The sequence below is a fragment of the Gnatocerus cornutus genome, chromosome 5, assembly GCF_029298725.1.
Source record: "Gnatocerus cornutus isolate USDA-ARS CGAHR chromosome 5, icGnaCorn1.1, whole genome shotgun sequence".
Lineage (NCBI taxonomy): Eukaryota > Metazoa > Arthropoda > Insecta > Coleoptera > Tenebrionidae > Gnatocerus > Gnatocerus cornutus.
This window is the reverse complement of record NC_142237.1, coordinates 14,857,289-14,873,491: the sequence shown is the minus strand read 5'-3', so window position 1 is coordinate 14,873,491 and position 16,203 is coordinate 14,857,289. Positions and strand designations below refer to the sequence as shown.

The following is a 16,203-nucleotide window of genomic DNA, read 5'->3' as shown; positions in this document are numbered from 1 at the left end:
CCACTTTTGGACAGTCTGTATATATTTAATACACAAAACTGAAATAATTTAAGAAAAAATTATTGTTCTTAGATATATGTACATATGTATGTAATATGAAGTGGATTTTCAGTACGGATGAGGAAGCAGCTTGGAATTCTGCGTAAACTGAATACTCTATGACTTAAATTTGCTCCAAAAATAATAAACTTACTGACCGATGTAAATTTGCTTTGTTTTAATCAAAAATGTTTTCAAAAAATTAAATTTTTGAGTTCCGGAAAATCATATAAAATCTAATTCTTAGCAAACAAAATGCAAGAAAAACGATCGCAAAATTCGTATCTCTATATCTGTTTCTAGTATTCGCTATTTGCAGATTTTTACAATCTTGGCTCTTTGGCAACAACTCGAATTCTTAATCGACCATAACTCCGTTATTTGTTCACGTATGGGAGAAATTGGCACAGTTTTGGAATCTGTGTGAAATTCTGCGTTAAATGAATACAAATAACTTCAATTTGCTTCACTAATAAACTAGATTTTGACCGAAACAGATTTACAGGAAGTCTTTTTAGGGTGATTTTCAACAAACTTTTTAAAAGTAAAAACAAGGTATACTCATTTTTTGAATCATATGTCAATCGAAAGAGCAACTTAAAGTTTATCATCTAGATAGATTTCAAAACGGTGAGGCAAGTGTGTAGTTTACGAGAGGCGGTCGAAAATCAGAAAGTTAATTTTTCTCGTTCTATCTAAAAGCTTGAGAAAACCCATGGCAAAAACCGCATTACATCAGTCATAGTGAGCTGTAAAAATTTCGAAAATAAAAACCAACTATCCGAAACTTTAATCGCCCATAACTCAGGTATTTGTTGTCGTACGTATATTTTGAACAGGAATTTGGAATCTGCGTGAAATTCTGTGTGAAATGAGTGCCCTATAACTTCAAGTTTATAAATTTGCTCCACACATAAGCGAAACATCGAACGAGGTATATTTACATCATTTAAGTCGCAATTTTTTCTACAGAAAAAATAGTATATTATGAAACGCGTTTCATAATGAACATTTTGCCGCACGCACGTTTTTAGGACACGACGAGCGCAGCGAGGAGTGTCATAAAGTAGTAAGTGCGGCAAAATGCATTATGAACAAGTATCGTATCATACGCTATTTTTTCTATTTCGCCTTATTTTAAACAAAAAAACTTGATTTTGAAATCTAGGGAATTTTAGGGTAGTTGGCATTTGCAAAATGTTCGGGAAAAAATTCGAAGTAGCCAAATCCAATTCAGTCAGTTTGACAGGTGTGACGTTTTGAGGTTACCGGAGCCCAAGGGAGCCAAGAGAGCGAAGATGTTGATCATGATCATGATGGTTCTCTTGCAACCAAAGAGTTTTTCTCCGATGAATTATTAAGCCAAGTACAACAAGAAATAATAGTGTATTGATCGATTTATCATGGTTTATCAAAACCAAAATCTAAATTGTCAACGTTGACGGCAGGTTGACGGTTTGTCTGCTGCAAACCTAAGAAAAATATAAGTTCCTGGAAATATTGGCACGGGATTGGTTCATTACGATACCGAAATACGCTCAAATGCGTATCGAAATATCTTCATTATGAACGCGAAATAGAAAAATAATGTTTTTAAATTGGGGAAATGCAATACCGGATTGTTATCTGTTGTAGTTCCGGAGGTTTGGAGCACCGAAAATTCCGGCAAAAATATTTTCAGAAATAGATTTACATTGTATAGAGCTTGCTTAGAGTGCTCTACAGGAGCCAATTTTTTAAAACATCTCAAAATTTCTGTTAAGATTTTCCACACTTTGTCAAATACCTAGTAATTTTGGTAAAAATTTGCACTACAAACGAAAAAGTACAGACTTTCTAGAAACTCGCAGATGACACATTTTAACCGCCATAAATCTTTAGGGATCTTTACAATACTGTCATAATATTATGATGGTAAGAAATTCTTTAATGCAATAAAATTTATTCCAATTTTCTACTTTTTCTGATTATTCCCCTGAATCTTTGATAAAGCCTTCTTTGCAGTACATCCCCGGAGTTACCCAGACATTTTCATTTATTAAGGTGGCGGCAGTGCCTAATTTCAACAGGAACTGCTCGTTATCCGTCAACTTACCGTCGCCAGAACTTGACACGCCGTCACCTCGCTAACTGTTTCATTTTCAACTCGTTCACGTCATCATATTTATTAGTATTCTAGTCATGTCGAAAAACTTTGGTAATAGAACCCACAATATGGTGTCTCCTGACTCAAACTTTAATAATAAAATTTTCAAAAAACCCAAAACGCATAAATTCCAAAAACCCGACTAATAAGACTTGTCAGGTGTAAAATAAATGTAAAACAACCCTTATCTGGCATTTATATCCATTCACAACTCGCAGCGGGTAGTCCATTGAAAAGAAACTTGATTTTTATCTTGGTTTCAAGTGACACCGTAAGATTGAGCGTACAACAGTGCATTTGTAATTCAAAACTACACCTTGTATTTTTAGTGGTACCACTTAGAAAATAATTTAATTAATGTACGAAGGGCTAATTATTAAGTGGACAAATATTAATTATTCGTCGGTGGTGGCTACTTTGTGCAAACTTGCGACAGGGAAAAATGAGCCCCTTTCCGTCAGAAATTCTTGATTTATCGATGAGGCGATTATAAAAATACTAAATATTTACATATCGGCCTGATAAATCTCAATTATTATAATAATACGGTGCATGTGTTTATACAATATCTGATTAACATCCCTGCGTACACTGTAAAAGATTTCTGCAGCGCCCTGGCTTGAGCCCTGTCTCTGATTTATAAATAACCAGTTTAAAATAGTAAGCAGATGTTAAAGTTTATGCCAATTAACGCTAAAGATCAATCTTGGGTTGATTACCTCATTTATTTTAATAAGTACTTATACAATTAAGAAGGGAAACAACAAAAGGGTCATTTCGGTAAAATTAATAACCGGCCACTCCATTTTGACCCGTCTTAAGAAAATAGAACAAAAGCGAAAATTTTATCATTGCAATATTTTTGTGTAACATAACTGCGACTTATCATCTAAATTATGCGGTGTTGTTAAATTTGTTCTTTTGTAACTTTCCACGAAAGTTGGGTAAATATTTAAAATTTAATGCAAAACTGACCTATAAATTCAAATTATTATGTTTAATTATGGATGTTATCAACACAAAATTTGCATGGAATAATAAAATAATTTCATTACACTCATGCACTGGTTATATGTACAGGGTGTTCAGACTAAATGATTGAAGCCATAATGAAAGGAGATCCCATAAATCATGTGAGCAAAAAAAAAACGTGAAAAATGACCATGGCTAATTATTGAATTTTGACAATAAGTATTGAGAGGTCGTTTGCCGAAAGCTTCTGTCGGTTCGTCTAAAAATCCGGCAATTATCGCCACTTGATGTAGACAAAAAAGCCCGCTATTAAAAATCCATGGCGGGAGTTTACATAAATAATTGCACTTTCATTTCAAGTCAAGCGTTATAAATGAGAGTTAAGATTGAAATTTTTATTAATTGCGAACATCATTCATAGCGGGCATACAATAAATTAATACTTTCAACGCAATCAGTCGGTTTTAAATTGAATTTATCCGATGCTACAGGCAAGGCATAAGACTACTAATGAGAACGGGATGGTCTGCTCTTTTTAATCTTTTAGCAGTTCGGTTTTTTGCCTTTGTGTTTTGCTGTAATTAAGCTGGAAACCTTACAGAAAAAAATGAGATAATTAAGGGCGCACGAGTTTGTTTAATTTTTCACCGACGATAACCTGAAATTAGCTCCTGATGCTCAAACTGAAACTTTAAATATTTAAAAATGTACCGGAAAGCTCTGGGAATTGTGCTCTGTAGTGACAGAGCGTCACGCTAATTTCCGGCGGTTTTAATAATTCAAAGACAATATTAGATTACGCAAAACGAGGGTTTGTCACTTCTTGCTCATGTTTTGGTTTCCCCGCTAATTCACGTCAAATTATGGTTGATTTTGATAAAATTCATCTGAAGAATTCGAGAAAGAGGCGTGACGTAACACAGTGGGCCTAGTCCGGGTGGTAACCGGAGCTGGCAAGTGCTGCCGTGTTGTAGATGTGTGGAACTGTGGACAGACCACACACCTCGAAACTAATAAAGCATGTTCCCATTAGCACACACATATCACATGTTTACGACATCTAACTGGGCCAACACTGAAATGATATCTACTTTCAGGGCTCTAACAAGCCTCCCTAAAAAAAGTCCCACACACACGCAACAAATTTGCACAGACCATTGAGTTTTACATGTCAAAAGGAAAATTAATGCTTCCAGGACAAGACATAATAAAACCGCCCTGTGTAACTAATTTGTCGGAATAAAAAATTAACGGCAGGTTTATAACACACATTATGGAAACCAACAGTTCCTCGAAAAAACGATTCGTGGTATTTTTAAATTTTGGGAATGATTTACGTAAAGCAATCTAAATCATATGCAAAATGTAAAAAAACACAACTGAATAATGGTTAAATCGTGACTACCAATGTCTTATTACTATGATAATTGCTCTATCAGGTCAGGTATCAAAATAAATAAATATTATGCATTTATTATTCGAATTTCTATATATGTAATAGGTGTCCCAAAATTGGCGCAATAATTTTTCAGAATAATGTAGGTACTAAAACTTAAAAAAATTGTAAACAAGTTCTTTTCACATTTTGGTGAAGGTATATATTTATTGAACTAAAAAGTAACAGGTTACGTTGATGTAAGAACATAACAGAACTATGGTTCTTTTATTGTTGTTTTTCTGCTTTTCTGTTCTTTTTTGTCAGTTTTCTTCTTATCGTTTATGTTTTTTTTTCTTTTTTAATTGTTTTTTTTATTTTTTGCCGATACTTATTGACGTATACAGATCATATGTATTTTGTAATAAATTACTGTTACAATAAAAGTCATTTATCAACAATATGAATTCAGAAATCTTATTTTTTTGCGTTTTGCCAAATCCTCCTGTTCTTCAGGATCCTACGCATTTTTTTCTGCGATTTTTCAGTATTTTACTTTTTTGAATTCTTCAAATTATTCTTGCGATTTTACAGGTTCTTCAGATGTTTCGGATTTTTTCCAGCAAGTTGATGGCTTTATGATTATTCGGTTTCTTTGGATTGTTTTTGCATTACATATTTCATTAAATTTCTAAAATAATTAGGATTTTTTTTATTTTTGTTTGTAAACTTGTTAAATCTCAAAACGTTTTGAGATTTTTGAATTTTTCGGATGATTCTTGGAATTTATTATTTCCTTGAATCTTAGAACTTTTTCTTGCAATTAATTTTTAAATTGTTGTTTCTAATGATTTCTCAGATTTTTTTCTTAAGATTGAGATGTCTCTCAAATTTTGTCGTTTTGTCTGATTTGTCCTTGCGATTTCCCAAATTCTTCAGTCTCCTTTACAATTTGACAGTTTGTTCAAAGTCTTTGTTTTTTGTTTTCTTTTTTTTTGGAGTGTATTTTTATTCTATTTAGTTTTTCAAATTTTTTCCAAATTTTAATTTTTCTGACTTGTAAGTTTACCAAGTTTTCAAACTTACAAAAATGGCTCTTTTGTAAAAACTGCGTGTAATCGTCATTAAGCATCAAAATAAACAGATTTCTCCACAAATTTTGCATATTAAAAAAACAAAAATTTTGATTAAAATTTATTTTTTTTGTACATACAATTTCATTCTCTCAAATTAAGTTCACTTTCTGCTTCCGCTTTTGGAAGGATTTTCTGCACTGGTGTTATCTTCTCTCTGGACAAGCATCTTCATCCTTTCTGTGAAGTTGGTTCTCTAAAAAAAAAAAGGATATGAGAAGTGGGGAGGCAAGCGAAATTTGGGGTAATGGAGGGAAGAATTAGGGCAAGAAAATGTGGGAAATGACCAGAGGATTGAACGAAAGAGTTAAAAGGAGAAATCCAAAATTTGGGGCAATTGAAAAAAAAGAATTATGGTAAGAAACTGTGGGAAATGGAAAAGCTCTTTTTGGTGACCAGAGGACTGAGAATTGAAAAAAGAAAATGACTGAAATTGAAGACAGATAATTTAGAAAAGATAGAAGTCATAAAATGTAAAATGGCAAATGAAGAATGCCATGGAAAATAGAAGTAACAACAAAAATTCAAATAAAATGGGACAAAAATAGTAAAATGGCATTATAAAGAACATCGGAGAATAGAAGAAATTCAGTGGAAATGGGACTGAAACCTAATTAGCAGAAATTAATTTTCTGGTAAAAAGATATGGCAAAAGAAATGGTAAAAATAAAAATGGGCAAAATGGCAAATGAAGAATGCCATGGAAAATGTAGATAAGAAAGAAAAATTTAATAGAAATAGAACAAGAATGGTAAAATGGTCTGATAAGAACGTCGGGGAATGAAGAAATTAAGTGGAAATGGGACAGAAATCCAATTGGCAAAAAATACATTTTCGAGTAAAAAGGTGTGGCAAAATAAAAGATAAAAAAGAAATGGGCAAAATGGCAAATGAAGAATGCCATGGAAAATAGAGATAAGAACGAAAATTCAAGAGAAATGGGACAAAAATGGTGAAATGGCATGATAACGAACATCGGAGAATAGAAGAAAATCCGTAGAAATGGAATAGAAATCCAATTAATTGAAATAAATCTTCTGATAAAAAGATGTGGCAAAAGAAAAGATAAACATGAAGATGAGCAAAATGGCAAATGAAGAATGCCATGGAAAATGGAGGTAAGAACGAAAATTCAAAAAAAATGGGACAAAAATGGCATGATAAAGAACGTCGGAAAATAAAAAAAATTAAGTGGAAATGGGACAGAAATCCAATTAGCAGAAGTAAATCTTCTGGTAAAAAGGAGTGGCAAAAGAAAAAATAAACATAAAAATGGGCACAATGGCCGAAAAGTGAACTTGATAGAATAGAGAAAATTCATAAGATAAGACTCTCTCTCTCTCCCTTTTTGGGTCTCAAAGTTAACCCCCGCGAGCACATTACTTCGAAAGCTGTTTGGTTTCGAAATTAGAAGTGCTTCCATCCGCCTTTAATTCTTCTGACAGCTAACTAAACCCCCGCTGACTCCCGTCCCTACTTCTAGCCCCCCCCAAAAGAGATAAAGTTCGAACTTCGCGCGCAACCACTAGTATGGTGTTGGGGGACTACCAACTGTCCAAACGTGCCAGTTTTTCTGGTGGTGTCTAATGCATACATTCCAACAGAGTGTTGGAAAGTTAAAAAAAAATGAAGCAAATACCATAATGGTCCATTCCAACCATTACGGTATGACACAATCCGAGCCTGGGGATCCGAATGACTAACATTGGCCTTTGGTTCTAAACAAGTAAGTGGAGCGACCAGCTTTCTACGCCGGCTTTCTGTCTTTAACCCCCCGCCCTAAGGTTCATCCACTCCTCTAAAGATAAATTCGTGGGGACCAAGTACCTTGGACACGACTCCGCAATACTTGGGGAGATAACATAACTTGACAAACTAATGCGGCGCAGATGCACGCAAAATGTACTTAACTTCCTAATTTAGTGTACCTACGTGGATGAACATGATTCCCTTTGGTTGTGTGTGTAGCAAAGAAACTTTCCCGTTTCTCGACTCTACCAATGAAAGGGTGTAATTTTCAGACATTGATGAAGATCGTGATAAAAAAAATAAGTAAAGGAAGATATTCCAAAGTGGCAAAAGAGAGAATGGCAGATAATGTAGAAAACTTCAACTGAAGTGTGGCAGAAGTAGTGTAAGAAGAATGATAAAGAAAGCAATTTCAGTAGACATGGGATAAGAAGAAACAAACCTCTGGTAAAACAGTGGGATAAAAGAAAAAGAACAATGAAAAATAGAAATGGGGAAAATATCAAACATGAAAACCCAGAACTCAATCCTACCTTGATGGTTTCTGCGACGCGGTCTCATCTCCTTCGCTGCATTGTCCACTCACTGTCTTGACTTCGATCCAAGTTTTTTCTTCACTTAAAACTGCTTCCAACTGCGATGGCGTCTGAAACCCAAATAAACATTAGAACCAAATATAGAACTTGCGTCCTTTTATGGAAAATGTTTGACAACTTGTAACAAATTGTATACCTAATATTCATACAGTATGTACATCTGTAGGTCTGTTCAAAAGAATCCGAAAATTATCACAGATTTTTGAACAAGACAGCGAACCATTTCCGTTGTTTTTAAAAATGCAAAATCTTGAAAAACCAACGCGAAACGTCCCAAAATGCATTTGTCTAGGACTTACCTGTCAATTCAATTCCAAAACGGCACTATTTTGCTTTATATTAACAAACACGTCCGTCTCCGTCAGATCCCAGCACTAAACTGACTGAAATAAAGGAACAAAGGACCAATCGTAATTGGGTGATTAGCGTAATTAGGCAAAAAATTGTTTTTTGCGTTTATTAGCACCCGATAAGTCGGCCCTCTCATTGGAGCGCTTTCTGTGCGTGTATACTATTGGACAAAATTTCAAAAATTGCTCTTTTGTAAAAATGACGTATAATTGGTACGTTTGTCGAAAAATTTTCATTATGTCTACTTTAAAAGTCTGTTTTACATAGTTCAATTTTTGAAAAAGGTGGTTCTAGATTTGTACCACTTTATTTTGGCCGCACAGTGTATGTACATATACATATAATTTTTGTCAATTTGCACGAAGATTCGATATAAATGTTCAACTTCAGATACTTGTGACTTGAATACATTAATTTCCTGAATTTTCTTGTGTGATACAATTAATTCATTTTAATGGAAAATGTCCCAATTAAAGGAAGTTCGAGCGATCTGGAACAGCCTATATACACATATTTTTTATTTTACCAGTTTATAGTTTAGCTTTTGCAAATAAAAATTTTTCAAACAGTGCGATGCTGTTATTTAATATCCCTACCTATTTATTAAAATTTAATATTTATCGCATGCTATCGAGGCCAAGCGTGAAATATCGCCTTACCACCCAACTTTTGAAAAGGAAATGGATAATTGCTACCGTCAAAATTTTGTCAGTAATTAAGCTTCAGCAACGTGGGTGTAAATTAGTTAATGTCTAGCTTCCGAAATATTAGAGAGAAGGGTAGCTTGCAACGTCGATATAAATAAAATTATGACGGCCTCACCCCATAAATTTAACCAACACTATGATTAAGGGTCTTAACCTCTTTCAACCTGCCAACATACTTGCACTGTGTTTTTTGTAATCGTCCCAGCACATCTCCGGGAGCAACATGTTGAATATTATTCTCCGTCCCATCACATGGGCCTTAATTGAATAACCGTTTAAATGCTCATCTAAATTAATGGTTCCCAAAAAAATGAAAACAGTTCAAACTCATTAAATTTAGAAAAAATATACAGTACATGAATAAAACTTGTAATCGGTGTGGAGAGAAAACATTAACACGTCGTTGGCGTCAACCGTTTAAATTTTATGTTATAAATACACAAATCCCAAGCTGATTCCTATCGAAACTGGGAGCAGCTTTAATCAGAAAAAACGGGTTCGTAGATCGTTGTTTTCCTGCTATGTCAATTCTGGTAGCCGGAGCTTCTGAGCGACCAGCTGGATTTAATTGATTGAAGTGAAATGCAATCCAGTTGTTCCTACAGCTCTATTAATTATCTGCTCACAAGTTGGCAGGCATTCGTCAGAGAGATAGTCGGTGAAAATAGTCACACTTCAAAGTGTTGCCAATTGCTGAAATGGTTAAGCGAACAGAAAGACATGAAACGCGCAATTACGTCTTCAGCAGCATATTGAAGCGCTTGAGTTCTGCAGGTGACGTTACCAACCGGATTGATTCATTGCCTCAAGATGCGAGCCAAATGAACCACTTTTATACACGGGAAAAATCAGAATGCTGAGTTTAATTGCCGGCAGGAAGACGGGCGTGGCGAATGTCTTACATAGTTATTCCTTCCAGAAAAAGTATTCCTTCGGAAATGTGAGGTGTAGGCATCAAAGCATATTTTTGTTCGGTTGGCCGCCCTGTAAATAAATGCACCGAGCTGCGGCGCTTAATTGCTCCTTTAGTTCGTCGCGGCGTTCTTACTGAATCCATCAGCCAAGCTCGTATGTTTTAATTAAACGTAAAGATGTTGAAGCAACGGACCAAGTGACATTACAAACGGGCCATGATGGTCGCACTTCAACTGCTAAAGAACGTATTTATTACATGCGTCGAACACCAAACCTTGTAATTATAGCTTCCTGTGCTTTTGAAATTGCAGTTAATTAATGCCGAAACACATCTGCTTAATCCGAAAGTATTAGCAAGATGATATTTATAGAGGCAGGTAGCACAAAGAAAAATCAAACGTGAGCCAGAAAGTGGAGTAATTGATGATTAAAGGGACTATAAAATTTATAGCTTAATAAACAAGAGAGAATTAAGTTATAAATTTGCACAGGTAGAAAATTCCGTCACCTTAAGTTAAAGACATTGCAGTTGTCTGCGAAACACCTGAAAGGTATCACTTGTTCCAATCTGTTGCGTATTTATTATGAACACATTACAGGGTGATGCCGCTTTAAAATTATAAAAGAACAAACGTAAGTGTAACAATTTGAATTATGGTCGAAACCATCTGGTCTGGGATTATTATCACTGATATTCGAGTACAATAATCGATTGGACCCGCGGCGAATCACAAGCGATGAAGATAGCGGCTTCTAAAAGCCTATAATTTCAGTGCTAATTTGTTTCGATATCTCTTCAGGATCTGGATAGGGCAGTTCCGACCAAGTCGATGCACAAATCGCACTCCGATAATTCACCTCGGTCCAAAGGTGTGAGGTTTATTTTACCTGTTAGCCTGTTTGTTACCTTTATCGTTTATCTTGGATACTGAATCTCCCGCTTACAAATGATCCGAGTGTAAGCTACACATCACGTTCCGAACAAAATCCGGAAAACTGCATTTTACACTTTTTTTTTTTCTTTTCAGACGGATGTTTCCGACAGTCCGAGTCTCCTTCGCTGGAATCCGCCCCGATCAAAAGTACGCAGTCTTGCTGGACATAGTTCCTGTCGATAACAAGCGTTACCGTTACGCTTATCATCGTTCTTCCTGGCTGGTGGCTGGAAAAGCGGATCCACCAGCTCCCTGCCGAATGTGCGCTCATCCGGATTCTCCGTTTACCGGCGAACAACTCCGCAAACAAGTCGTCTCTTTTGAAAAAGTTAAACTCACCAACAATGAAATGGACAAACATGGACATGTATGTCATTACGCAACTCAGACGAATGATAAACTTACCGTACTGTTCTGTTGCAGTTAGTTCTGAATTCCATGCATAAGTATCAACCTAGGATTCACTTAGTGAAACGACCGGATGGGGCCTCAGGACAAATAGTCGACTTGGAAAACGAAGAGTATAAAACATTTATATTTCCTGAAACTGTTTTTACTGCTGTCACGGCTTATCAAAATCAGTTGGTGAGTTATATTTTGCTAAAATATAAAGTGGCGGAAATACGCGAATTTGAATTATTAGGTATAATATAATTCACCATTCAGGGAGTTTAAAGGAGTGGTCTAATTTTAAGTTTATTGGTTTTGGAGGTAGGCTGCCGTAAAATTATAATATTGTTTGGTAGTTTTGCAGGAGTTCGAAATATAAATTTTCAAAGTAAATAAACACGGATTAATAGTTTGATGTTTATAACTAGTCATACAATTGAAAAATGTTATTATGCGGATCAAATTAAATTTATAGATACATATATTATACATACAAGGTTAATTTGTAAAAAACAGTTAACGAACAGTAGTGGATCGAAATCGATCTCTAGGGAGCCAGTTTACAATGTCACTTCTTCCGATTTTATTGAGGATATAAAATACGAGATTCATTTTACAATCAATCAAAAATATAATTTCACTGTTTAGAAAAATTAAACAGACAAATTTTATTTTTTTTCTTGGCAAAAATTATTGAAATTAAACTTTTTAACATTATGAATTTGAAATGACATAGTCTAAAACAATTTGACATATTTGAAAAATTCAGTTCAAATCCTAGAAAATAGAAATAACTAGGTACTTGAATTCAAAAAGAATCTAGTAAATATGACGAAAAATAGAGACTTGATAGGTTAATGCATATATAAAATCTAAAGATTTATTGGTAATAAAAATTACTAAAAAGAAGCCAAAGAATCTTAGCAATCCAAAAAAATTAAGAAAGAATATTGTAACTAAGTATATACAATTAAAAAAACTGCAAGGATAAACAAGGTCTAAGAAAATAAATAAAACAATTCAAAAAACGTAAAAATCGAAATTGCCTAAAAAGAAAAATCTACGGAATCTGCACCTTCAAAAACATCTGAACAATCTGAAAAAAAAAGAAGACAAGCAATAAAAATGTAAACTTTTGAGAATACGATAATTTCAAACAAATTAAAAATTTTTAATGTTTAAGAATATGGAAATTCTTACCAAATAAAAAATAATATTCAGCTAAAATACCTACAGAAAACATTTATCATGTTTAAATGACATAGATAACTAAAAATCAATTAAAACAAAGAAACACAAAAATCTAAATATTCCAAAAAGTGATAAAAATCTAACAATTCTAAAAATATAATTAACACAAAAACGTAAGGAATGTCAGAAATAGACAAATCTAAGTAATTTAAACTCAAAAAAAATTAAAATTTTAATAATTAAAATAACACAAGAAATCCAAATCATGCAAAGAATAAAAAATTATGTTTAAAGAATAAAAAATCCAAGAAGAATTTGAAAATGTAAAAATGTCTAAAAAATAAAAACCTTTATATTCTAGACTGAATATTACAAAAGAAACATGTCTTAAAGGTTTAAAACTAAAAAAAACATAAAGAACATAAATCAACCAGAAGAAATGAGAATTTTAAAGAATCTAAAATTTTCAAAAGTATGGAAAATAGGGCTAGTACAGTATCTTGTAAATCTGAAAATAAAAAACAACAAAGAATTCAAAGTGTTCAAAAGAAATTTTGTTCAAGAGAAGACAAAAAATTAAAAGTTCTAAAAATCTAAGAACATCCAAAAATGTATAAAAAAGATTAACAATAACTAATGTAAAAATGTTCTAATAATTTTACAAAAATTTAAAAAAAATGCAGAAAAGATGGTGATTCGAAGAATACAAAACGTAAGTAATTAAAACTGTTTGTTGAATTTAACAAATCTGAGAGACTTAAAGAATATAAAGAAAGGATTTACAGCATAGAAGGATAAAAATAGTGCTCAGGATGTAAAACGCAAAATAATAAAAATTCTACAAAGAACTCGTAGAATTTAAGAGCTCTTGACAAAATAGAAAAGGTGAAGAATTAAAATACTCCTAGGAGACTCAATGAATCCAAAGAAACGAAAGAACAGTGTGATTCCAACAGTCTGAAAAATGGAGACAGACACGTGGATCATGGAAAAGAAAAAAAAATACAATTTGCGAATAAACAGCTCTTATTTTTCCGTCGGGGCGTATTTCCCAGCAGTAACTTTCCGAGTTGTTTTTGCGATTATGTTTGTAATTGTCCGTGAAGCATAATTTATCCTTGGTAGATTGAGACTAGAAGTCTGCAGCATGAAAAAAGAACTCTCGGCAGTCGTCCATTACAAATTCCTGGCACAGCAGATGTTACGCTTTAATCATAAGTTGCAGACGCGACAATATTTATACATCGCCAGATTAAGTTTGTCCTATACAAAATATTGTTGACCAAATAGCAATCTCTCAATTAACAAGCTCACGCCTCGACGCCTGGCGTCGTGCCAGAGCTGTCAGCCCACCCAGAACTTTGTGCTGATAGGTGGATAAATGAACTCGAGTCTAGTGACAATTTTACCAATTCACGAACTGCAAATGTATTGTTGCTCAAACAGGGTCATCAGCGTCGGCCACACATTAACACTAACCGTTTTTCAATCCGAAATAGAAATTACAACCAGGTGACGAGTAAATGATAAGTCGTTGGTCGTGGAATTTTGACGACGTGCTAAATTTAGTGGAGATTTTTTCGTTTATTTCGATTTTTACATCAAACGAACACTATTGAGCCGGGGAGAAATCGATGACCTCGGTGGCGAAAGTAAGTTTGAAATCTCACCATCACTAGGTAAACTGCCCAACCCCAATTTGTTTTTCGAACTATATCAACCACGAGTTCGACGTAGATCTCCATGGCACGAATTTCGACTGAAACACTGGGAATTACAACATTTGAATAAGTGATATCAAACTGGGAGTACCTGCTTCCACTTGATGTTTATTTTACCCACATTTATTCAAATCAGCATCGGTTATTTTGGAACGCAGTGGTGATTGTGATGATAAATATCTTACAATGACACATAGATCTTGCTTTCTTACGTGTGTGGTCTTGATTTATTACAAAGCCGTGTTCTTAATTCATTTTGATATCTGCGACATTTCAATTTAGTTAGAAACTTAAATCATCAAAAGTCAACTATTGTTGAGCAATGGGCATGAAATCGTCGTTTTTTAAACGTCAACTTTGACGTTCTGCACACAGGCTCGGATTCAGGCGGGAAGCGAGTGGGGCAGAAAGACTTCCTCAACTAAATTTTTAACTAGAATCTGTCTGCGTCCTTTTTTGCGGACGAGCTGGAAGCTTGGAAGGATATTTATGGTGTAGCTGTGATATTTACGTGTATCGGGAGCGCTCGTTAGTGACTTCCTAACACATTGATGTTGTGAAATGTGTCATGTTAGCCCGCGAAGCATGCGATCTAGTCCCCAGCAATCCGTCACTCGCCAAGAACATAGCATCATGTGTCTCGCCACACACACGCGTCGTGTGAAACGTCCTGTCTCATTTAAAAACTATTATTTATGTTTGCTTTAGTCGGAGAATGTTGGCTGCTTCTTTCAGGGAGCTCTCTTTATGGCACTGGAACACGCCAATTGCGCCGACCAAGGGTGTCGCTGTCGCTAAGTTATTCCAGGCGATCAAAGACTAATGCGATAGTCTCCTCCAATGAGCATCTCCACTCAACTTCAATATGAGAGAGTATTAGTTATTTCTTTGTATGATGTGAATACAGGTGGGTCGAGTGAAAATGAAAACGTGGAGGAATTCTCCTGCGCCTGCTGTTTCACGATGATCGCCTACAAGAAGCTCATAAAACACCTTCGCACATGTGACTGGCGCTACTGCTCGGTTTAGTGCTATAATTCACCATCTATCTTCCTTTACCTTGCAAAGAAAGAGCGAGAACAGACGTAGCACAACTTTGTTTAAATTTCCTTCTCTTTTCATCAGGCGAAACGCGAAGGATGATAGAAAAAGAAGGAGTTCAACTTCAGGAGTTCTAGCATATACAAAAGGCGCTTTGATCTCGGTATTAAAAGGAGAAAAGAACGGTTTATACGCTACCCTGGTTGAATATCATATGACCATCATGCGTTTAATATATTAGCATTGAGATGTTATCTAATTAAATGATTGCGCATTAAGTGGAGGAATAATTCGTGTCGCGAGAAAATTTATATACGAGTGGATTCAAAGGGATTTTGGAATGAAATAAATTATGTGTAAGCAGGCATTAATTGCGAATGTTGGCTTTGACGCCTCCGGTTGCGTCTGTGATGGCGGGATTATTTAAGGCTTTCATCTTATTTCTGTTTGATCATAATTAGAGTCTCACCCCCTTCGGTTTTAGCAAATTGCACTTTTCCATCTAAACCGGTTTCGTATCAGATGTCATCTCACGAGTCGATGCTGTCTCATGCATCACATTGTACAGGAGAGGTCCTGAAAAACGATCGCACGGTGGGCGCTCGATGCATTCCAGACATTCTCCATCGGGTGCTGTCACTCCCCACGAACAGATAATTGGCCCACCCCAGGAGTTCATCTCCGAACTGACGTCCTGTTTGCTTTACTGATTTCCTTTCCCTTTTATTGATGTCCATGAATCGTGACTAATTAGAAACGCTCAACTTGAAGACATTCGCATTCGTTTTCGCCAATTGCTTCAGTGATTAATAATTCTTAATCATCTTTCAGATAACCAAATTAAAGATTGACAGCAATCCTTTCGCCAAGGGCTTCAGAGACTCTTCTCGACTCACCGAGTTCGAAAGGTAGATACCAAAACTGCGGTTGTTTATGTTTGAC

General features: G+C 34.9%; 1 protein-coding gene across 2 annotated transcripts in view; it reads left to right on the top strand.

The window, feature by feature from the left end:
• LOC148174975 (T-box transcription factor TBX20-like) overlaps nucleotides 1–16,203 on the top strand; it is a 29,645-nt gene that overhangs the window by 12,489 nt on the left and 953 nt on the right. For both annotated transcript variants that reach the window (XM_088036757.1, XM_088036756.1), the window contains exons 3-5: nucleotides 11,012–11,285; nucleotides 11,342–11,503; nucleotides 16,093–16,169. In XM_088036757.1, the coding sequence (XP_087892883.1) occupies nucleotides 11,012–11,285; nucleotides 11,342–11,503; nucleotides 16,093–16,169 (513 nt within the window). The remainder of the gene's footprint in view (nucleotides 1–11,011; nucleotides 11,286–11,341; nucleotides 11,504–16,092; nucleotides 16,170–16,203) is intronic.